The 24308-nt window shown below is 43.5% G+C and overlaps 1 protein-coding gene across 4 annotated transcripts in view; it reads left to right on the top strand.

The window, feature by feature from the left end:
* Nucleotides 1-24308, top strand: part of LOC125450919 (A disintegrin and metalloproteinase with thrombospondin motifs 3) — a 223626-nt gene that overhangs the window by 46340 nt on the left and 152978 nt on the right. The window contains exon 1 of one of the 4 annotated variants that reach the window (XM_059643498.1): nucleotides 21336-21627. The exons of the other annotated variants lie outside the window; for them this stretch is intronic. Coding sequence (XP_059499481.1) covers nucleotides 21552-21627 — 76 coding nt within the window. The 5' untranslated portion in view covers nucleotides 21336-21551. Of the gene's footprint in view, nucleotides 1-21335; nucleotides 21628-24308 lie in introns of those variants that run through there. 4 annotated transcript variants of the gene reach the window in all.

Raw genomic sequence — 24308 nt, 5'->3', positions numbered from 1 at the left:
CCTACCCTACCATTACCATCAATCCACGGAATCAAACCTCATTCAATGAAGAGTGTAGGAGTGCATAGCATCCACCACCTTCAAGTCCCCTCCAAGCCTCAACATCCTGACTTGGAAATGTATCATAGAACACAGAACAGTACAGGAACAAACCTTTCAGACTACCGTGCTGACCATGATACCGTTCTAAACTAATCCCATCACGTAGCCCATATCCCTTTCTGAAGAAGGGTCCCGACCCAAAACGTCAAGCTTTCCTGCTCCTCTGATGCTGCTTGGCCTGCTGTGTTCATCCAGCTTCATGCCGTATTATCCCTCTCTCCGCTGCCTGTTTCTGCATTTGTCTAAATGCCTCTTAAATGTTTCTATTTTATCTGCTCTACCTCCTTCCTTGGGAGGAAATTCCAGGAAACTTCTATCCTCTCTGTAAAAACAAAACTTTCCTTTCACATCTCCATTAAACATTCCCGCTGTCATCTTAAACCTATACCATATGATACTCAACATTGACACTCTGGATAAAAGACTCTGACTATCCATCCGACACCTACCTGCCATACTTTCATTTATTTTTAGCAGGTTTCTCGTTAGCCAGTGATGCTCAAGTGAAAGCAATTCAAGTTTGTCCATGCTGTCCTTATAGCTAAAACGTTCCAAGCCAGGCAACATCCTCATTGTGCTCCTGAGATGCTGCTTGGCCTGCTGTGTTCATCCAGCTTCACACTTTGTTATCTAACATCCTCATATACCTCTTTGCACTTTGCCCAAAGCCTCCACATGCTTCCTATAGTGTGGTGACCAGAATTGCATACAGTACTCCAAATGGATTTTTCACAGCTGCAACATGATTTGCTAACTTTTATACACAATGCCCTGACTGATGAAGGGAAGGATGCCGTACACTTTCTTTACCACTTTATCGACTTGTGTTGCCACTTTCAGGGAGTTACGATGTGCACCTCAAGATCCCTCTGTATAGCCCTAAAATTCACTTGGTCCTTCCACTCTGCCTTCAAATTCATTTTGTCTATCTCAGACACTTCCCTCCGCTTTGTTCACCTCTCCGTTTCCATTTCTGGCAACAGCGTACATGCTGACATTTACCATAAGCCAACAGACTCCCATAGCTACCTAGACTACACCTCCTCCTACCCTGTATCCTGCAAAAACTCCATCCCGTTTTCCCGATTCCTCTGTCTCCATCGCATCTGCTCTGACCAGGAGACATTTTACTCCCAAGCATCCCACATGTCTGCCTTTTTCAAACAGCGCCCTTCACCTCCTTCTGTCAACCAGACCGCCCTCCACTGCACCTCCTCCATTTCCTACTCCACAGCTCTTAAACACCACCACCACCCCCTCCAAACATAATATAGATAGGGTCCCCCTTCTCCTCACGTCCCACCCACCAGCCTCTGCAACCAACGTATCATCCTCAAACATTTTAACCAACTCCAATTAGGCCACACCACCTGGAACATAATCCACACCCCACCCTTCTCTGCCTTCCACAAGGACCATTCCCTTTTGTCACTCCTTAGTTTGTGCCACACTCCCCACCAACATTCCAACCCACCCGGTACCTTCCCCTGTAACTGTAAAGGATGCAATACCTTCCCACACACCACCTCCCTCACCTCCATCCAGGGCCCTAAACAGCCCTTCCAAGTGAAACAGAGCTTCACCTGCATCTCCTCCAACCCAGTATATTGCATCCTGAGCTCCCGATGTAGTATTCTCTACTTCGGTGAGATCAAACGTAGGTAATATGACCGTTTCACCGACCATCTCCGCCTGGCCCATAACGGCCGACCTAACCTCCTGGTCACTGCCCATTTGAACTCCGCCGTCCCAATTCCCTCTCCAACCTGTTCGTTCTCGGCCTCCTCCAGTGTCGCAGCTACTCAGAATGCAAGTTTGAAGAACAACACCTAATCTTCTGCCTGGGCACCCTTCAGCCTAGAGGACTCAACACTGAGTTCTACAGTTTCAACTAACCTTGCCATCTATTCTCCGCCTCCCCTTCCACCTCCTTCCTTCCATTCCACCTTCTAACCCACCCTCTCAGCCACCAACCAGATTCATCCCTCCCAATGACCAACGAGGTCGTACCTACAACCAGTGTCCACCTATCACCACCATTCTGCCTCCACCCCTGCATCCCCCTCCCCCTTTATCTGCAGCTCCCCCTACTCTCACATCCAGCCCTGAAGAAGGGTAATACCTAAAATGTTGACTGCTCCTTTCTTCCACATGCTGCCTGGCTTGCTTACACAAGGGAATCCAACAAAATTGACATGAACTGTGATTTCTACTCAGGTTACTGGAAGTACAGTCTCGGCTGTCATTCAAAGCCGGCACAAACATTTACAGTGCGGTGTATGTCCAAATAATCTGTTTTCAGTGGTATTGGTTTGAGAGATAAACACTAGCCTTCCGGCCTCCTGTTTGTCTCCCAAGAATCCTGCCGTTTGCTGTATGCTTTCCTCTTGCATTTGATCTCCCAAAATACACCGCCCCACTTTTACAGATTAAATTCCATTTTTCCACTTGCCATTTGCCTGGCCAACTTTCCAACAGATCTATATATGCTACTGTATCCTTTGATTACCTTCCTCACTATCCATAACCTCCAATTTCTGTGTCTTCTGTAAAGCTACTGATCAATTTACCTGCATTTTCATCCAAATCATTTACATATATATTACAAACAACGGAGGTCCCAACCCTGACCCTAGTGGAACACCAGTGGTCACTGACCTCCAGTCAGAAGGTAGTTGTGAAGGGTGTTTTTCTGACTTCCATGAGCAAACCAATTTTGTATTCCATTTGCTGATTCACACTGGATCCCATGTGACTAAACCTGGACCAGCCAACCATGCGGGGCCATGTCAGACGCATTAGTAAAGTCCATTTAGACAACATCTGCAACCCTGCCCTCATTAATTATCTTTATCATTTCCACAAAAAAATCTCAGTCAAATTTGTGAGACAAGACCTCCCTTCAGCATAGTACAAAGCTATGTTGACTATCCCTAATAAGTCCATTCTTTTCCATTAAATGCACAAGTATACCTATTGCTGTTTATGTAGTGGTATTTGGGTCAAAAACCTGGAACTCTATCCCATTATGGGTCTACCAACACTAAACGGATGACAGCGATTCAAGAAATCAGCTCCCCCACCGCCTTCTGAAGTGAAACTAGTGATGGTTTGGTACCTTACCCACACCACTAATGATCATCCAATGAAGCCCACGCTCATAAGTGAATGGCATCTGAAATAATCTGATTACACAAGGGAAATCTAACAAAACTGACACGAACTATGATTTCTACTCAGGTTTCTGGAAGTACAGTTTCGGCTGTCATTTAAAGCTGGCACAAACATGCGCAGTGCGGTGTATGTCCAAATAATCTGTTTTTAGTGGCATTGGTTTGAGAGATAAACACTGATCCAGTCATCAGACTCCTTCTCTCCTTCTGTGAAATTTTTTGTATCCACCTGAGTGGACCGAATAGAACCTCAGTTTGATATCCGATCCAAATGTTGGCTCTTCCAATATTGCAGTATTCCCTCAAGAATTCAGATGTTCACTGAACTGTTGTCCTTGTTTATGCATCCAAGTCTGTGGAATATGACTTTGTTCTGAATCCCTCTGATTCATGCACGGCAGTACTTGGGTGACTGTCGAGCCTTCACCTGTTGATTTTACGGTGTGCCAGTAGTTTGCATATAGATGAACGTCACAATACTTAGTTCTATCTTCATTAAAATAGTCAAATATTGACAATTCCCAATATTGAACTGAGCATGCAACAAACAAAATTGAAGTTTCTGTTTGGTATTCTTGTATTTTACTACCAAATAATGCTTCTCATGGTCTCATTAACTATTCTTATTGTTGGGCAATGTTGGTGACTATGCTTATATCATTCTTTCGGGATAATATCTGAAATTTTACCATAGCAGATGTGTAGGACTGACCTAGCAGCTGCAATAAAGAATTTTGGGACCATATGGGGCAGGACTTTAGGGGAGAAACTCCTGCACCACCAGAACTCCATTGGACATGAGTTTTCTTTTTGATGTTATTGCAATTCATGTACCCATGAGACAAACAGGAAACATTAGAGGGTTAAAAACCGACTCTAACTCTGGCCAACGATTGAACTGAATCTCTGACTTGGTGTTGAATGTGCCCCAAACTATACTTTCTGACCTGGCTTCATTTACCCTAAAGACTCATCCTCTTACTTGGTACCCTACCCACACCACTAACTACCATCCAACCCACACTTTAATTTCCCTTTTTGCACCTTCCCTTTCAGGGTAGCTGCCAGTGTCCACTGGATGTTTAATTGACAGAATATGATACTCTGTCCCATTAAAGGAACATGGTTTTTGTAAAAGGGGACATGGATTTTGTAAAGATCATTTTTGCTGATGTGTTCAATGATATTTGGATAGATTCACACTTTCCTGCGCAGAAGCTGTCTAAAGATTTGTGTGATTTTTTAATCTAATCAACCTGAATTCGGATTTCTGACATTGAGTGGAATTTCTGGGTGAATGTTTCGCATTTTCTGAACTCAAATGAGTACAGTTTCAATCTGCTCAGATTTTGCTCACAAGGTAGCTCCTTTACCCCTGGAATCTGCCTAGTAACATAAGACAATGTTGAAGAGCCACTGGACTCAAAATATTAACCCTTCTCTCTTTCCACAGACACTGCCAAATCTGCTGAGTTTGTCGAGCAATTTCTATCTTTATTTCCAACCTGTATGGAGAATTTGCTTCCTTGATTCCTTTGTAAACAAAGTGACCAAAATTACAAACAGTACTTCTGGTGTCATTTCCCCATGGCTTGTACAGTTGTAACAACGCTTCCCTACTTTAATACACCTTTACAATGAAGGACGACATTCTGTTTGCTGCTTGAATTACTTTTGTGGACTTCTTATGATTCATGCGCAAGAAAACCCAGGTCCCCCGCTGCTTCAGCATTCTGCTGTCTTTTTTTCCATTTAAATAGTACTCCGCTTTTACATTTTTTTTCTTCCAAAGTGGACAACCTCACTTTCACACATTATACTCTGTCTGCCAAATTCTTGTTCAGTCAACGAATCTGCCTGTAGCTGTTTGCGGGTTCTTTGTGTTCACTCCACAATTTCTTTTCTGACTTATTTGCGTATCATCAACAGATCTGGCGATAGTTGGTCCCTTTATCTCGGTCTTTATCTGGAAGAGCTGAATGGCCTATTCCCGTTCCTACGTTCCCATGTATTGTTCTTCCCATGTCAGAGGTGAGAGGTAGCTGGTAATGCGGCAAGATAAGGAGTCACCAATGGCTGCCAGCTGGTATTGGGCTACAGTTTGCATGAAAGCCATCACTCACAATGGCTCACTTCCCATTCTTTTATTCTCAAACCTGTTTATCGCTTCCCAACCATTCTCCACTCCTATCACTGCCCTTCCTGTTCCTTTCCTTTGAAATATGCAGTCAGCTTTACCCTCGTCCCCCTCTCCCCCTCCTCTGCCCCACTCTTCTGCTATTCACCTTATTCTTAACCATTAATTTAACCTACCCCTTTCCCACCCACTGCATTCCACAAAGGATGGACAGCAGGGACCTGAAGTAATAGTGTGAGTTATGATGCAGGCAGCATTATTTTGAATGAGCTTTAGTCGTTGAAGGTTAGGAGATAAGAGACCAGGCAAGAAAACTTTGGGTTAATCTAGTATGGAAGTGCATGAGGGAAAGGCCACTAAGTGCTAGCTATCAATATCTACTGTTGGCTGGAGACAGCAATTGCCTTTTGAGTCATTTAGTCAACCAAGTGAGTCTGAAAATTAGCTGACCTCAGCACTCATCAGAATAAATTGATGGGACACTCATGCCTTTCATTTATTATAATATGGACATGTGCACCAAGTTGCAAAGCTTTTAAAAAATAGGAAGTTTGAACTTTTAGGTGAATGTCAAGTGAAGCTGAGACGATCCAGCTTCTGGAAGTGTAAAACTTACCTCGGATATTTGAAGCTCAGTGACGAAAATTGCTGTCAAGCTGCAAATTACGAATTGACCTAAAGACATGTACCAACAGTGTGCTGTTAATAGCACATTAGGTAATTTGTTTTCCTGTTTGTTGTGGTAATCAGAACTGCAGCTGCTTGCGAACAGAAGGAAGTCACTGACAATACTCACATCATGATGTACATTCTTTAAAAGGTCCAGGGGGATCCCCAGGCTTTCTGAAACTTGGCAAGACATAGGGCTGCTCCTCGTTGCCTCTTGTTAGTAAAACATTCTGGGATTCATTGAATTTACATCAGCTTTCCATGGTAACATTTTATCCTGGCCACCTAGTAACACAGCCTTGTTGAGTGAGTGTAAAGGTTTGTTCTCACTTTGTTCACAATTAGTCATAGTTTACCCTCCCGTGACAACAATTGTGCTGTTGTGGCATCCCTTGTGAAAAATCTCAACCAATTTGAGATTGCAACAATGAAATCCTGACTATCTGAAAGGGAAGTATTTGCATTGTCTCACGTATATTTGTCTCAGTTTTTGGGCACATTGATTTTTGTTTATTTTAGATTTGTGGACTGCTGAATTTTAATAGCAAACTGAGCATCGGAACTCAGTGTGGTATGGGTGTAAGTTAATGCAAGTACCCAAGCAGGCATCTTTATCATCTCACTCTACACACTACCCAGAGGAAATCGATATAAATGTGATCACAATTTGCCAACATCCACATCTGTATGAACGCATTGTTCACGTCTGGTCAAATTGGAAACTACACTTTAAGTCCAGGAATATTGTGAGAAATGCACTTGCAGGTCTACGAATGTGTATTCAATTATTTCCACAGAGGAATTTGAACTAATAATTGAAGGATTACTCATCCAACTCCGAATGACTGAACTATGATGCAGTCAAGTAGTCACCCAAAGTTATTGGTTCTCTCACCACATTGAGTGTGCTGCTGGCTGTTATTCTTCTTTTGTAATCTTGTATAAGCAGCATTGAGATGTTAGACATCTTAAAAGCATGCAGAATGATGTACAAGTGTTAATCCTGCATCCAGCTGGCATGAGGGCATGTAAATAAGCAGCTTTTGAACGCCTTGTTAGTAAGGTTATTTTCTGAGTTGCTTTTGAGGGTACCTTTGTCAGTGATAAGGTGTTAACAAGTCCATTTGAAAGTCTTGTAATAAACTATGCCTTGCTGCTGTTTATGTATATGTGTAAAGACTGGAAGGTTGATTTGTGACAGCTCATTTTACAACTGAAATCATGGTTTAACTCAGTGACAGTAATTGTGTATTGCAAGCTTTGCTTGGTATCTCCTTGGTATGATGAAAAACTGCCTAGACATAGCTCAGCTATTTCCTGAGGTCATTAAGGTTTATTTCTCATCTGCTCCTACATTCTTTCTTACTCACTACTTACTGACCTATAACCCTATTCTGAGTTATCCCTGCAGAGTCTCCATTCCTTGAAAATATAGTTGGCAACCGATGTATAAAATGGCAGTCAATGCGAGCATTATGGCTGAATCTGTTTCCTTCAACTTGAAATTCAGTGGTTAGCACTGCAGCCTCACAGCGCCAGGGACCTGGCTTCAATTCCACCCTCAGGTGACTATCTGTGTGGAGTCTGCACATTCTCCCTGGGTTTCCTCCAGGTGTTCTGGCTTCCTCCTGCCGTCCAAAGATGTGCAGGTTAGGAGAAATTGGCCATGCTAAATTGCCCATTGTGTTCAGGGATGTGTAGCTCAGGTGGGTTATAAGGGGATGGGTCTGGGTGGGATGCTCTGAGGGTTGGTGTGGACTTGTTGGGCCGAAGGGTCTGTTTGCACACTGTAGGGATTCTATGTTCTATGTACTCCAGTGGTGATTTGGCTGTAACTGGCTAGCCAGGGCCATTGGCTTCCACATAGCATTGCCGCTGTCCTCGAGCACAATGTGTGATTGATTATTAGATTCCCTACAGTGTGGAAACAGGCCCTTTGGCCCAACAAGTCCACACCGCCCCTTGAAGCACCCCGCCCAGACCCATCCCCCTATAACCCAGACACCCCTGAACACTACAGACAATTGAGCATGGCCAATCCACCTAGCCTGCGCATCTTTGACTGTGGGAGGAAACCGGAGCATCCAGAGGAAACCCACACAGACACGGGGAGAATGTGCAAACTGCGCACAGACAGTCGCCCCAGGCTGGAATCAAACCCTAGTCCCTGGTGCTGTGAGGCTGCAGTGCTAACCACTGAGCCACTGTGCTGGGGAAATTATTTAAGCTGTTGCTTCAATGAGCCAAAAATATTTTGATGATTTAAGCAATAGGATGGGGATTATCAGGGTAAGTAGTGTGGTCAGAGGAATAATCTTTTCCTTAACAAATCCCAGATCCTTTCCTCGAAGCTTTCCCACCACCGATGTTAAATTGACTGGTCTGTAATTGCTCATAATAATAATGTGGAAGAAAATTATTTTAATTCAATCTGGAGTAATAATTAACTTCCAGTATCTCAATAGTTGACTAACTTGATTGAATTCTGTGAATGAAAAGTGACAGTTAATGTTGTCGAAGTAGATTTTAGGCCCGGAGCAATACTTGAAGCCCAGTGCTAAAGTAGCAACAATGCAAAACTTGGATGTAAAACTGACTAAGCGTTAAAAGTAAAAAGATCACAGAGAGGTAGCTATTTTCCAGACTGATGGTGGAATTTAAGTATACTGTGACGTACCCAGGGACCAATACAAGGACCATGACAATGAAATGTGAGGCTGGATGAACACAGCAGGCCCAGCAGCATCTCAGGAGCACAAAAGCTGATGTTTCGGGCCTAGACCCTTCATCAGAGAGGGGGATGGGGAGAGGGTTCTGGAATAAATAGGGAGAGAGGGGGAGGCGGACCGAAGATGGAGAGTAAAGAAGATAGGTAGAGAGGAGAGTATAGGTGGGGAGGTAGGGACAGGATAGGTTAGTCCAGGGAAGAGGGACAGGTCAAGGAGGTGGGATGAGGTTAGTAGGTAGGAGATGGAGGTGCGGCTTGAGGTGGGAGGAAGGGATGGGTGAGAGGAAGAACAGGTTAGGGAGGCAGAGACAGGCTGGACTGGACTGGATGCAGTGGGGGGAGGAGAAGAGCTGGGCTGGTTGTGTGGTGCAGTGGGGGGAGGGGACGAACTGGGCTGGTTTTGGGATGCGGTGGGGGACGGGGAGATTTTGAAGCTGGTGAAGTCCACATGATACCATTGGGCTGCAGGGTTCCCAAGCGGAATATGAGTTGCTGTTCCTGCAACCTTCAGGTGGCATCATTGTGGCACTGCAGGAGGCCCATGATGGACATGTCATCTAAAGAATGGGAGGGGGAGTTGAAATGGTTCGTGACTGGGAGGTGCAGTTGTTTATTGCGAACCGAGCTGAGGTGTTCTGCAAAGCGGTCCCCAAGCCTCTGCTTGGTTTCCCCAATGTAGAGGAAGCCACACCGGACACAATGGATACGGTATACCACATTGGCAGATGTGCAGGTGAACCTCTGCTTAATATGGAAAGTCATCTTGGGGCCTGGGATAGGGGTGAGGGAGGAGGTGTGGGGGCAAGTGTAGCATTTCCTGCTGTTGGAGGGGAAGGTGCCAGGTGTGGTGGGATTGGAGGGCAATGTGGAGCGAACAAGGGAGCCATGGAGACAGTGGTCTCTCTGGAAAGCAGACAAGGTTGGGGATGGAAAAATGTTTCGGGTGATGGGGTCGGATTGTAGATGGCGGAAGTGTCGGAGGATGATGCGTTGTATCCGGAGGTTGGTGGGGTGGTGTGTCAGAATGAGGGGGATCCTCTTTGGGTGGTTGTGGCGGGGGCGGGGTGTGAGGGATGTGTTGCGGGAAATGCGGGAGACGCAGTCAAGGGCGTTTTCGACCACTGTGGGGGGAAAGTTGCGGTCCTTGGAAAACTTGGACATCTGGGATGTGCGTGAGTGAAATGCCTCATTGTGGGAGCAGATGCGGTGGAGGCGGAGGAATTGGGAATAGGGAATGGAATTTTTGCAGGAGGCTGGGTGGGAGGAGGTGCATTCTAGGTAGCTGTGGGAGTTGGTGGGCTTGAAATGGGCATCAGTTACAAGCTGGTTGCCTGAGATGGAGACTGAGAGGTCCAGGAAGGTGAGGGATGTGCTGGAGATGGCCCAGATGAACTGAAGGTTGGGGTGGAAGGTGTTGGCGAAGTGGATGAACTGGTCGAGCTCCTCTGGGGAGCAAGAGGTGGCGCCGATACAGTCATCAATGATGACTCCCCTCCCCCAGCTGCACCACACAACCAGCCCAGCTCTTCCCCTCCATCCACTGCATCCCAAAACCAGTCCAACCTGTCTCTGCCTCCCTAACCTGTTCTTCCTCTCACCCATCCCTTCCTCCCACCCCAAGCCGCACCTCCATCTCCCACCTACTAACCTCATCCCACCTCCTTGACCTGTCCGTCTTCCTTGGACTGACCTATCCCCTCCCTACTTACCCACCTATACTCTCCTCTCCACCTATTTTCTTTTCTCTCCATCTTCGGTCCGCCTCCCCCTCTCTCCCTATTTATTCCAGAACCCTCACCCCATCCCCCTCTCTGATGAAGGGTCTAGGCCTGAAACATCAGCTTTTGTGCTCCTGAGATGCTGCTGGGCCTGCTGTGTTCATCCAGCCTCACATTTCATTATCTTGGATTCTCCAGCATCTGCAGTTCCCATTATCACTAATACACGGACCATTGTCCTTTGCAATATATATTAATATCCTGGATTTGGATACACATGACTTAATTTCAAAATTTGCAAATAATACAAAGCTTGAAACTGTATAAAGTAATGAGAAGGTCAGTAATGGACTTTGAAAACATATACAGACAAGTGCAGTGAGCAGACCCATGAAAATTGCACTTTAACACAGAAAAGTATGACGCATGTTCATAGGATGAATGAGAAAAAGTGATATTAACTGAACGATGCATTGTGAAAAGGCGTTGAAACAGCAAAGTTGTATTTACTCAAATCAGTGAAGTGGCAGATAAGGTTATCAATAAAATGTATGAGATCCTTGATTTTTTAAATGGGGAAGCAGAACACAAAATTCAAGGAGGTTTTGCAAGAGTTTGACCTCTGGTGGAGTATTACATCCAGTTTTGAACAGCACACTTTAGGAAAGCTGTCACAGCCTTACAAGGTGGGTGCAGAACAACTTTAGTAGGATGTTAATAGGAATGCAAAACTGGCATTAAGAAGAGTGACGAGACATTTGGAATCACTCTCTTTACAGCAAAAAACGTAAAGAGGTGATTTAATATAGGTGTTCAAATTTATAAAGAAGTTTCAAAAGGTTAAATAGTGAGAAACTGTTCCCCAGCATCAGAGACCCGGGGATGAAATTAGCAGGCTTGTTTCACTCAGTAAATTGCTATGATCTGGAATGGCACTTACTGATAATATGTTGGAAGCTGATCCAATAATATCTCTGAAAGTGGAATTGGATACATTTTTGAAGGGAATGTTTCTAGGGCTGAGAGGTAAGGGCAGTGGAATGGGCTAGTTAAGTACCGAACGATTTCTAAGGTAGTTGATATTGGCTCAAATCTTGAGGGAGTACCATTATTGAACCTTAATATCCTGCTCTTATACAAAGATGCAACTCTCATACTACTGGGATACAGAACTAGCGTAGCAGGGTGATAGATGCCTCAAAACCCAAAAATCTATCAATAGCGGGTCCACATTTGTGGGCCTCTTGCTTGGATATCTCTCTAAAGCCAAAACCATCCTGAAACATTTCAAAGTCTATACAATAATTAGAGCAGCATGTCAGTATGTTCCTTGTGCTGTCACACAGGGAATTCTGAAGGATATCAAGGGTTAGACAAAGAATTCTTGTCGATTAATTGCTGTAGTTTAATACATAAATGATGAAGAACAACTATGTACACTCAATACAGCTTCAATATGTCTCAAACCTGATTGTCATGAACCAGAAAATTCTTTCTGGGATTTTACATATTTGATAGATTGGGGTGTGATGCAGCTCTTTGTGTTCTCCTTTGTGCCTAGGGAGTTCCTAATATGGAGGAAAATGAGCCTGATTCTGTAATTACACTGTTTGGTGCTGACCTTGTGGTCAGCTCACCTTGTGTTGGTCTTTTTAGTTACTGGAGCTGAACCAGCGGAAATCGATAGGGTTGGTGGACATGTATGTAAACAATATAAGTGCGCCTATGTAAAATGAGAATCTTGCAGCCAAACTGTAATTGTGTCTGACAGGCTTAGTTTTCTGCCAGTATGACGTTTTTCCAAATATGGCTTTCTTTTTGGATGCAATGGGATTTTCTTCTTCCGTTGTACATAAGGGTGTGTTTTTCCTGTTTGGAATAGACAAGTTATTCTTACCAGAGCAGAGGAGTCCATAGGTTTAAGGTGAGAGGTGAAAGATTTAAAAGAGACCTAAGGGACACCTTTTCCACGCAGAGGATGGTGCATATGTGGAATGAGCTGCCAGGGGAAGTATTGAAGAGTGGTACAATTGCAACATTTATAAAGCATCTGGATGGGTATATAAACAGAAGAGGTTTGGAACGGTATGGGCCAAATGGTGGCAGACGGGATAAGTTTAATGTAGGATGTCTAGTCGGCATGAATGAGTTGGACTAAAATTTTTCTGTGCTCAGAGATAATGCTGGAGTATCCGAGATAACAAAGTGTGGAGCTGGATGAACACAGCAGGCCAAGCAGCATCTCAGGAGCACAAAAGCTGATGTTTCGGGCCCAGACCCTTCATTCCTATGACTCTGTGTTCTAAGTTGTGTAATAGAGACATTTCTAAAAAGAATTGGTTAATAGTTGTTTATCATTTATGGAACATATTATAAATGCCCATCTTTGAATCTGAAATCTGAGAATCATGACTTTTTTTACATGTTGAAGTTTTTGCTTCCCATCCCATTTGAACTTGACCCAAGTGGTTTTGAACTGGTACTGATTCGGTCTGTAATGACCAGAATAAGAGCAAATTAGTTTACTTCTCTCAGTGGGAAAGTAAGGAAAGTGAGAGTTTTAAAAAAAAATGTCAATTTTCCCTGAGCCACAAGTTTATTTTGCCGTTTATGTTTCCATGACATTGTCTTTGTTCCAGGTGGGAAACAGGCAGAACTGCTGCATGATTTTGAGGTTGCTCCTAGTTGCTAGGGAATTTGGACTGTGGAGCACAAGGAGAGACAATGAGATGACTGTGGGTTGCTGTGAGCCGGTAGGAGTTTCCCAGAGCTTCAGCTAGTCACAGTGCCTGCAGGATTGGAGGCAAAGCTAACACAAAAACCCTCAGTGTTTTCAATTGAAAGCCTAGTAATCGATATGAATTACAACGTGTGCAATGTTTGGCTCTGTTTACAACAGAGAACTGAGATAACTTTGCAGATCTAAAGCAGAGCATGTTAAGTTTGCAATCCCTTTGTGTATCTCCTGGTCAAAGGCAAATTGATGTTTTGAGGAAAAAATTCTTACTTCACAATTAAGCAAAGTATTACTAATGAGATTGCCTCAAAACATTTAATAACCACTGCATTAACTTTGATGGGCAGTTACGTTACATTAAGATAAGAAGGTTGAACAGGACATTAGGGATAGAGTGCAATCTACTGCCAGCATAATTACAGGCTGAGGGTGGGTGGGGGTACGCTGGTGTACATACAGTGAATAGCCAATTCGTGGCTGTTCGCATGTTGCAGTCTTCGGGGAAGGCATCCGAAAACTATGGAGACATTTAAGTTTCTAATTGATGGCCATCTAATGACCTCATTCACCCTCTGTCACAATGATACTTGTAACCTACACTGTAAAAGGTGGAAGCAAAGGGGTTGGATTACTTCCTTTAGGAGTCCCTTCAGCCTATCAGGGACACTGTCCCCAAGACAGTGCCCATTTATGCCTCCCCTATGGGGTCTAAAACCCTCCCATCATTGCTAAAATCTGTAAGGGCTGATTTGATCTCCATGGTGCACACAGAAATGCTAGTGGCTGACCGTGGAGTTGATCAGTTGTGGAGTTTTCCAACAGCAGCTGATTTTGGAGGGTTTTGGCAGCCTGTTCATGCACCACATTAAGTCAGCAAAGGTTGGCCCCGTCCTCAGGCTGTTCGGGAATCTAGCCTTGATTATGAGGCTGGTGTCAGGACCTGCTCAGAGCACTTGTGGCCCATGAGAAAATCTGTTCTGGTGGGACGTATTTCAGGACCCTCTGCTATTGAGACCAGTTGACAGGATGGTGGATGCATGAGCCGCTGAGTCACTTAGTAATGGCCACTTTCGCACATGATGCTAGATGTTTGGAAAGGGGCTTGTCCTGTGGATATTAGTAAACAGTTTTGTTGGCCATGTACTTCCTTGGAATCCAATGTCATTCAGGAAGTTTGGGTGAATTCCATTAATTCCCGCTGCTTTGCCCGACTTGGTGCTATCCCCTTTCTCTTGTGTGTGAAGGTCGAGAAGTTTGCTGACTCAGGGGCAGACTTTGTTAGGGCTGGTTTTACCATCCACTTGTCTTTCCTGCTGGCCCATGTCATTGTGTTTATCAGGATTTGTGAGCATTGATTCTAATCTACTGGTCTGGTTGTTGCTCTTTTGCTTCCAGGGAGATTCGGTGAGTTCCAGCTTGAGTGCATGAGGACAATGTCCTTTGCTATTTTCTGCTCTCTCATCAGGCAGGTTCTGCTTCAGGAGCCTTGCAATGTGCTCCTATCATACCAGGTATTGTCAAGTTCCCTGTATTCTTTCAGAAATCGATAGAAGGACAACTGGGATGCCATTAGCAGGTTCTTGTTATTCATTCATGAGATAACAGCATTTAATGCCCACCCCTAGTTGCCTACAGGGCAGTTAACTGTCAAGCACATTGCTATGGATCTGTAGCCACGTATAGGCCAGACCATGTAAGGATGGCAGTTTACGTCCCTCAAGGATATTAGTGAACCAGATGGGTTTTTTTCCCGACAATCGACAGTGGTTTTATGGTCATCTTTAGGCTCCTAATTCCAGAGTTCTTTTTCCCTTGAATTCATTTGAATGAAGGGATTCATACCCGGGTCCAACAACATTAGCTGGGTCTCCAGATTAACAGTCCCATGATAATGCTGCTAGGCTAGCGCTTCCCCTGGTAGACAGAAAACATCATTAATCAGATCCCACCCCTCCTGGAAAGCAACAGTCACTTTACTGAATTTATAATGGCAGCCACCGGATTTAATCTCTGAGATTTCAGATAATCATTCAACCCAATTTGGATCACAGGGTAATAAAAAAATGACGCAGAAAGATGGTTCCTCCTATTTAAAGGGTCAACAGTACAGATTGAAAGTTTGGAACTTTTTCTGCATTAAAATGGAAGAACTCTTGAATGGTTTTGGAGTGGCACATTGGTTAAGTGGTTAGCAATGCAGCCTCAGAGCGCCAGGGACCCGGGTTCGATTCCAGCCTCGGGCAACTGTCTGTGCGGAGTTTGCACATTCTCCCCGTGTCTGCATGGGTTTCCTCCGGGTGCTCCGGTTTCCTCCCACAGTCCAAAGATGCACAGGCTAGGTGGATTGGCCATGCTACATTGCCTGTAGTGTTCAGTGGGTTATAGGGGGACGGGTCTGGGTGGGATGTTCCAAGGGGTGGTGTGGACTTGTTGGGCCGAAGGACCTGTTTCCACACTGTAGGGAATCTGGAATCTAGAAACTAGAATACCCTGGTGTGTTTTTCCATGTGGCAGTAAGAGGTGATGTCTCCTCACAGGGATGATGGTGGATTAGGCAATGTGTCTGCACGAAGTACATGCAGTTATCAAGTGCTACAAGTCTAGGACAACAGGGGCAGTGCCTCATGTTCTGCAGCTTGGCAGGGAAATTCAGCAGTGAAGCCATAGAATGGATAAGCCCTTACTGTGCCAATGTGAAACCATGCTGTTCCTTTATCTTTGGCTGTCTGGCAAACTAGTCAATTTGTCGAGCATTCTGTGACAACGTCCATTCAGTGCTTCTCTCTAAGCCAGCTTGCTGAGGTCCACATCTGAATCCTCTGCAACAGCTCTCAACTGCTTCTTCGCTTTCCACTGAACTAGTAAATGAACCATCCAGGTAAAGTTGTGACCAGTACTTCACCATCACAACTCTGTACTCGTCTACAAGTATCTGAGCTGATCACTGCAAGTGATCTGAGGAAGGGTCACTGGACCCGAAACGTTAACTCTTTTTTTTTCTCCTCCACTGATGCTCCCAGACCTGCTGAGCTTTTCCAGCAACTTTGTTTTTGTTTCAGATCAGGTGGCCTTCCCCTTTAATGAATTGCTGTTCTGTCGCTCTTCTTCCTTCTCCTGGAGGCCCTATGGTTGTGCAGATGGCAGTTCTTGGATCTTTAGAAGGAGAAACTCAGAAGGGGGAAAGTTGGTGTGAAAGACTGGGGGTTTTAGAGGAAGCTAGGTGGTCCATGGTCACATCAACAACAGCTTTCTCACTGTACCTGGAGGTGAAGAGAGTTGATGGGCATGGAATTGAGATGGGAAAGTTGTGATCCCAGCTGATGATAATGTTAGACAAGTCAGATCCTAGTCAGAAACCAGGTTTGATAGAAGTTTATTGTAATCATATTGTAAGACCAGAAACAATGTTTAAGAAGACACTGCTTATAATTAATAGAGAATCAATTGCAGATACCACATGGAATCTAATTCAAAGGTAAAGGAAGGCTGCAGTAAAATTCAAATACAAAAGGAAGACAAATGTTGGATACTTGATATGTTTTATATATTCAAAAATTTTCTTTGTTAAACGGAAGAGCATGTATTAACCTCAATCTTGTTAGGAAAGCAGGAAGAGGTCAACCATCAAGAGACTGGAAGTCACTTCCAAAATATACTTCCCGTATTATTCACAAGGATTTCAGTGGTGAGTGGGGTTCCACAGGGCTCTGTCCTTGGGCCTCTACTGTTTGTAATTTTTATTAATGACTTGGACGAGGGAATTGAAGGATGGGTCAGCAAGTTTGCAGACGACACAAAGGTCGGAGGTGTCGTTGACAGTGTAGAGGGCTGTTGTAGGCTGCAGCGGGACATTGACAGGATGCAGAGATGGGCTGAGAGGTGGCAGATGGAGTTCAACCTGGATAAATGCGAGGTGATGCATTTTGGAAGGTCGAATTTGAAAGCTGAGTACAGGATTAAGGATAGGATTCTTGGCAGCGTGGAGGAACAGAGGGATCTTGGTGTGCAGATACATAGATCCCTTAAAATGGCCACCCAAGTGGACAGGGTTGTTAAGAAAGCATATGGTGTTTTGGCTTTCATTAACAGGGGGATTGAGTTTAAGAGTCGTGAGATCTTGTTGCAGCTCTATAAAACTTTGGTTAGACCGCACTTGGAATACTGCGTCCAGTTCTGGGCGCCCTATTATAGGAAAGATGTGGATGCTTTGGAGAGGGTTCAGAGGAGGTTTACCAGGATGCTGCCTGGACTGGAGGGCTTATCTTATGAAGAGAGGTTGACTGAGCTCGGTCTCTTTTCATTGGAGAAAAGGAGGAGGAGAGGGGACCTAATTGAGGTATACAAGATAATGAGAGGCATAGATAGAGTTGATAGCCAGAGACTATTTCCCAGGGCAGAAATGGCTAGCACGAGGGGTCATAGTTTTAAGCTGGTTGGTGGAAAGTATAGAGGGGATGTCAGAGGCAGGTTCTTTACGCAGAGAGTTGTGAGAGCATGGAATGCGTTGCCAGCAGCAGTTGTGGAAGCAAGGTCATTGGGGTCATTTAAGAGACTGCTGGACATGCATATGGTCACAGAAATTTGAGGGTGCATACATGAGGATCAATGGTCGGCACAACATTGTGGGCTGAAGGGCCTGTTCTGTGCTGTACTGTTCTATGTTCTATGTTCTATGATAGGAAGATTTGAGACAGAATACAGTGTCCCATTGAGCAAAGAAACCAAACCTATGTGTCTCTGCCTAGAAAATGACCACACCCACTAAAGATGAACGCTGAATTCCAGCTGAGAGAGATCACCAAGTTGGCTGTCTTTTCTCCAGTCATGAAGCCAGTGGGCTGGTGTTCAGGAGTCAGCCATTAAATCAAATGATACAATCTGTATTTGTGTTGCCTCGACTTAAAGCTGCCGCAAAAGATACAATCTGATGTCTTCAGTGGATGAAAGTTTGCTAAAGTGTTCCATGGATGCAAACAATAGCTTTTGGCATGTCCTATTGAATGAAAAGTCGAAGTAATTGACAGCATTCATGCTCCTTTTAGAACATTTTGTTTTAATTTAGTATAACATCAGCTCCAAAAATTGTGCAGAGAAAAATATCTAGTGTTCTGTAAGATCTTAGTAGAATAGATTATGACATGGATGGCATCTTAATGCACGATGAACAGCTTAACAGCATTACCAGATGGTTCAAGGAGAGTTGAATCATTTATAATAAGGAAGGCTGCAGCTGGTACATTTTTTAAAATTCCAACTCATTTCTTAGGCCACATTGTCAGTAGTAAGGGCGTATAGCAGATAATCAAAAGACAAGTGCCATGAATGAATGACTAATTTTCACTTCAGTCTGAGTTCTTCAACTTTCTCTTGGAATGTCAATTAGCAAAATGCTTGCCATAAGTGTTGCAAGTTACTAAATCTTCAATGTCATTCTTAAAGCAAAGCATGACATTGGAATGTGTACCAAGAATAAACACGTCAAAGGATCAAGAAAATTCTAACGTTGCCAAATATTCCAGCATTCTCCTACTCCTCATTGCAAGCCATTACTGCCGCAGATGCCTCAGCCATAGCCTTGCAGTTGTCCATGTTTTAAAAAAGAACAGACAAATGGATGCTGAACACAAGACACTTCCATGTCTCAAGAACATGCATCCATGCCAGATACTGAGACAATATTTATACTCATAGAAAGAAGCTCTAACAATCACATGGAGTTGTGTAAACGTTTCAGATTACTCCCAGTTATAGGAAAGACGTTGTTAAACTTGAAAGGGTGTAGAAAAGATTTACAAGGATGCTGCCAGGGGTGGAGGGTTTGAGCTACTGTGAGGGGCTGAATGGGCCGGTGCTGTTTACTCAGGAACATCAGAGGCTGAGGGTGACTATATCGGGGTTTATAAAATCATGAAGGGCATGGTTACGGTGAATAGTCAAGGTCTTTTTCCTGGGGTAGGGAGGTCCAAAACTAGAGGGCATAGGTTTAAGGTGAGAGGGGAAAGATACAAAAGAGACGTAAGGGGCAACTTTTTCACGCAGGGGGTGATGCATGTGTGGAATGAGCTACCAGAGGAAGTGGTGGAAGTTGGAACAATTACAACATTTAAAAGCCATCTGGATGTGTATATGAATAGGAAGGGTTTATAAGGATATGGGCCAAATTGTGGAGAACATCCTCATGTTCAATGAGAAGCTAGTGATTCCAGTCTCACTCTGAGAAGACAGCAGAGTAAAGTTACATCAGGGACATGTACATAACAAAACATGGAACTCAAATTCTGTCAACAATCTGTTGGTCTGAATTTTCCAAAAATATTGAAAAAAAATTCAGATTGTGGTCGGCACAACCTAGGGTGGCACGGTGGCTCAGTGGTTAGCACTGCTGCCTCACAGCTCCAGGAACGTGGGTTCGATTCCAGCTCGTCAACTCTGTGTGGAGTTTGCACATTCTCCCCGTGTCTCTGGATGCTCCGGTTTCCTCCCACAGTCCAAAGATATGCAGGTTCGGTGGATTGGTCATCTTAAATTGCCCATAGTGTTCAGGGATGTGCTGATTAGGTGGATTATAGGGGGATGGATCTGGGTGGAATGCACTAGGGTTCATGTAGACTTGTTGGGTCGAAGGGCCTGTCCCCACACTGTAGGGATTCTATGATTCTATGATGACAATGCACAGACCAGAGCAGAGAGGACCATCAATAACATCCAAATTTCCAATCAGACTGTGGTACATCTGGGAGTGGATTTGTTCTTCAAAGACAATTCATACTGGATTGCCATAGATGGTTTACCTCAAGCCATCTAGAAAAGTAATTTTAGGCAACTATTAATAAAACAGTAATTACAGCATTGAAAGAAATGTTCATGATACATACAATAGCAGACTAATTTGTATCAATGACCAAATATTTGTGAATGATTACTTCATTCATTTCACAGAAAAAATGAATTGAAATATCTCAAGTTTTCCCAGATATCGTCAATCTAATGCTAAACTGGAATGAGGAGTCAGAATGATCAAATCACCCTTAAAGCAGACTGATGACTTCCAAATATCACTCTTAAACTACTGATCCATCAAATTATTGTGCGGATTACCACTGCCAGAGTATGAAAAGGAAGTTCAAAATATAACTTCCTATCCTCACCAGAAGTTACCTTGGGGAATAAATGTTCAGCAAAAAGTGCATGGCAGAGAAATGCTACAGAGTGCAACAACCAAAGCACCACAGTAGGAGATGACATACAAGGAAATCATCTATACTGAATGAAAATCAAATTGACTAGAGTTCAAAACAAAGGGTTAATTGCCCACAGAAACAATTATCAGTGGAGATCTTATCTAGTACATAGATTGAAGGTACCATAAGAAAGAACAGGACACAATTTGTTTCAATACATACAACATAGAACAGTACAGCACAGTACAAGCCCTTCGGCCCACGATGTTGTGCTGAACTTTTACCCTAAACCTAAGGCCTATCCAACTCCACCCCTACCTTATACTATCGTCCATATGCCTATCTAGTAGCTGCTTAAATGCCCCTAATGAGGCTGACTCAGCGACCCTCTCTGACAATGCATTCTGTGCCCCTACCATTCTCTGAGTAAAGAATCTACGTCTGTAGAGGTTTATAAAATCATGATGGGCATGGATAGGGTGAATAGCCAAGATCTTTGTCCCCAAGGAAGGCGATCACACAATCACAGCTACAATGTGAACCCTGAAGTTTGCTTGCTCATCTGAGTCAAATTATACATCACAGGTAACCTATTTGCTGTGTGGTTGCTTCTAAGCGGAATATTCAGAAATATAGTTCAACTAATTTATGCTGCATATAAATGCAAATTTAAATGTGACCCAAAAGCTGTTTGATGCTGGACCAAATGTAGTTTTGCTGTATTTTGGCTGGAATAGTGTTTTTACTTAATCATTTCAAAAGCAGTCTTGTTGACAGCATGCTGGCTCATGTCCTGGAGAAGAGTGAGACTTCTGATTCATTTTCAATTACTAACAGAGCTCATTATGGCTGTGTGCTGGTGCCGATCCTCTCCGTATTCTCTCCTCCATGCTGTCTGCTGTCTCTCGTGAAGATGATACTGGGAGTGAAACTAAATACAGCATAGACAGGAAGCTGCTCAATCTGAGATGACTTTAGGACAAGACCAAGGTCTCCAGGGACACACTTTGTGATTTCCTGTTTGATGGTAACTGTGCTGGTTCAGAGCTGGATTGGTGGTGTAATGTGTGGATTTGCGCTCCAATGCATGAAACAACATTAGCCCTATGATCAGCACGGAGAAGACAGAAGTCATGTATCAGCCTGCTCCAGGAAAGCCTTATCTCAAGCACAAGTTTTCAGGTAATGACCAGAACCTGTCTGCAACAGATAGTCTTAGCATCCCCACTCTCTCTCTCTCTCTCTCTCTCTCGAGCTGTCTGTGTTGATAACGCGATGTAGGGAAGATTTGCCATGCAAGTATGGCTTTCGGCAGCCTCTTAACATCAATCTGGGAATAAAGAGGAGTTAGCCTGCCTACCAAATGAAAAGTCTTTGAAGCAATCTATAGCCCTGCTCATCGTGTGCTATGCGTGCAGTGCTTGAGCCATGTACCATCATCATTGCCAAGAATCTTTCATTTAAGCTGCCTTCAGAAGCTTCTGCAGATCGGATGGTAGGACAAAAGGCCAGGCATTTGCATGTGAAATAATAATAGGTCAATGCGGTGTGGTGGGTGAGATGTATAAGGTTTGAAAGGGTTAGAATATGAGTGACAGAACACACTGTGATCCCAGAATTTGCATGGTAAACCTGTAGTGGAGGCATCTGTTACAATAATGGCTTGCAATGAAATCTGTAACAGCTTGTATTTATAGTGATGTGTTATACATTGAAATATCTGGCCATATTTGCATTTTCGTAATGCTTTGAGATACCTGCAAAACACCCCGAGCCCATAACAGTTAAATTTGGCTGATTAGGTTGCCATGATGGCTGAAATTCATTTATCAAAGTGAGTCTTCTGTGGAGAGCTGGAGGCTAGGATGTTCTTGCATGTCAGTCAAAGGAAGTTTTACAAGAAAACTCTGAAGGCTCAAGTTGGGAGCTTTGACCCTGAATTTGGTTCTTCGTAGAAGCTCACCTAGGATCTGGTGCAATCAAAAAACATTGCTATCTTCCTCAAACATAAGCAGGTCAGACTTGGAAAGAACATGCAATGTGAACTCATCCTGAACCAGTAACTTGTCTAAATCTCAATTGTTGGGATATCTGGTTCCAATTTCAGAACCTTCTGAGCCCTATCTGGCCCCAGTAGTCACTTAGATACCCACTTAAACACTCCCAAACACCCCAGATGTTGTAGATGGTTATCTTTGCCTTAAAGGATAAACATGATTTTTCTTCTTTTTCATATGTACCCCTTCCCCTGTAGATATTGATTCCTTAGATTTATGAACAAACTTCACCCAAGTTGCCTTTGCTTGTGAGAGACCCTTGCCAGTGAATGTTGGCACACTATATAACCTTGAATATAACCCTCTCCTGCTCACCCTTTAAGTGGATATTATTGGAGTGCAGTCAGATACAACAACATTGCTGATTATTCCTTCTATAGCTGAAGGACTGAGACCTATACTGCTTTCAAGGAACAGTTAATTCTACAGATCAAGACTGCACCTTTGATCTTTGTACATGGTCTAGCTCAGTAATGCACTGAATGGATTAGTGCAGTTATTGTAATCTAAGCTCAACACGTTTAAGTTCAGGTTTTGCTGTAATGCTGTTTTTTCTGCTTTTTTCTTCTTGTTTTAGCATGTTGGCGGGAAGTAAAAGATTTTTTTCTTTTTACGTCCTGGGTGCTCTGCTGTGTGACACACTGTACATCTATGATGTTTGTTATTTTGTATTCAAGTCTGCCTCAATCACTGAAAACCACATTGGCTTGGGCAGACATGTACCCTTTTGCACAGCTGATTTTTTTTTGTAGAATGGTTCCAACCCTATTCAGTTTGACAGAACACTGCATTCTCTGTGCGGAACTGATTTGAAACCTTGAGGTCAATTTTAATTCTCAGCGAGTTTTCAGTACGAAATCATAGGAGGCAATTACTGTCCGAATGTACCCTCTGGAAACATGAAATCGTGCCAATTTTAACCGGCAGACCTTATTACCATGTTGGTGGCCCACTTCACTATTTCTCACCATTAATGAAGTCCATAACTAGTCAGGAAGCCCATCGATGCTGTCTAACTTACAACTAGTAAGCCTGAGTTAAAAACACTGCAGAGAGACTTCAGAAGAGCAAGTTAAAATAAATATGTACTTTCAAGCTGTGTGAGAGATTTTGAATGCTTGATGTCTGAGTGGTGAAAAGTGGCATCTGCAAACTGCACATTTTTATTTATCACTTCCAGAGTTGAATTCACAATTTTCGATACAATCCATCTTTTCAGAGCGTAGCTTTCTTTCATTTGGAATGAAGTTAATAAAAGTCTTAATGCAATATATGAAGTTTCACTGGTTTAGGTGTTGCAGCAACGAGTTGGTAAACATTAAAGAGAAATTGAAAAACTTGATCCTTTGGTAATTTGACTCATCTGGAGTGAAGTTCTCAGCTCATATTTAGTTACAAATAGAATAGAAAGCTTTATTGTAAATCAACCAACAGAACATACGGTTGCATCTGCAATTAAAAAAAAATTAGTGGAATCAGAAAGCTGTGAAATACATCGCTGGACACAACCATCAAAATATATATTTATGTCTCTGTGATTACCTCAGCTCTTTCATAATTCCCCTCGACTCAGCCATTTCAATGCTTCACTGTCTGGTCTCCCACCTTTTACCATCCATAACACGAGGTTATCCAAAACGGGACTACGTATAGCCAGATATTTACCCTGAAACACTACTTGGTCATTTGTGTTGGTTGTTGGCTCCTTTAAGGTTTTTATCCTTGATTTCAAATCCTTCCATGGTCTGACTGTCCTTATTTGTGTGATTTCTACCAGCCCTTCAACCCAACAACCTTCTAAGAGCT

This window comes from Stegostoma tigrinum, chromosome 3, assembly GCF_030684315.1.
Source record: "Stegostoma tigrinum isolate sSteTig4 chromosome 3, sSteTig4.hap1, whole genome shotgun sequence".
In the NCBI taxonomy this organism is placed as follows: Eukaryota; Metazoa; Chordata; class Chondrichthyes; order Orectolobiformes; family Stegostomatidae; genus Stegostoma; species Stegostoma tigrinum.
The sequence above is the reverse complement of the archived record's forward strand: the minus strand, read 5'-3'. Positions and strand labels throughout refer to the sequence as shown.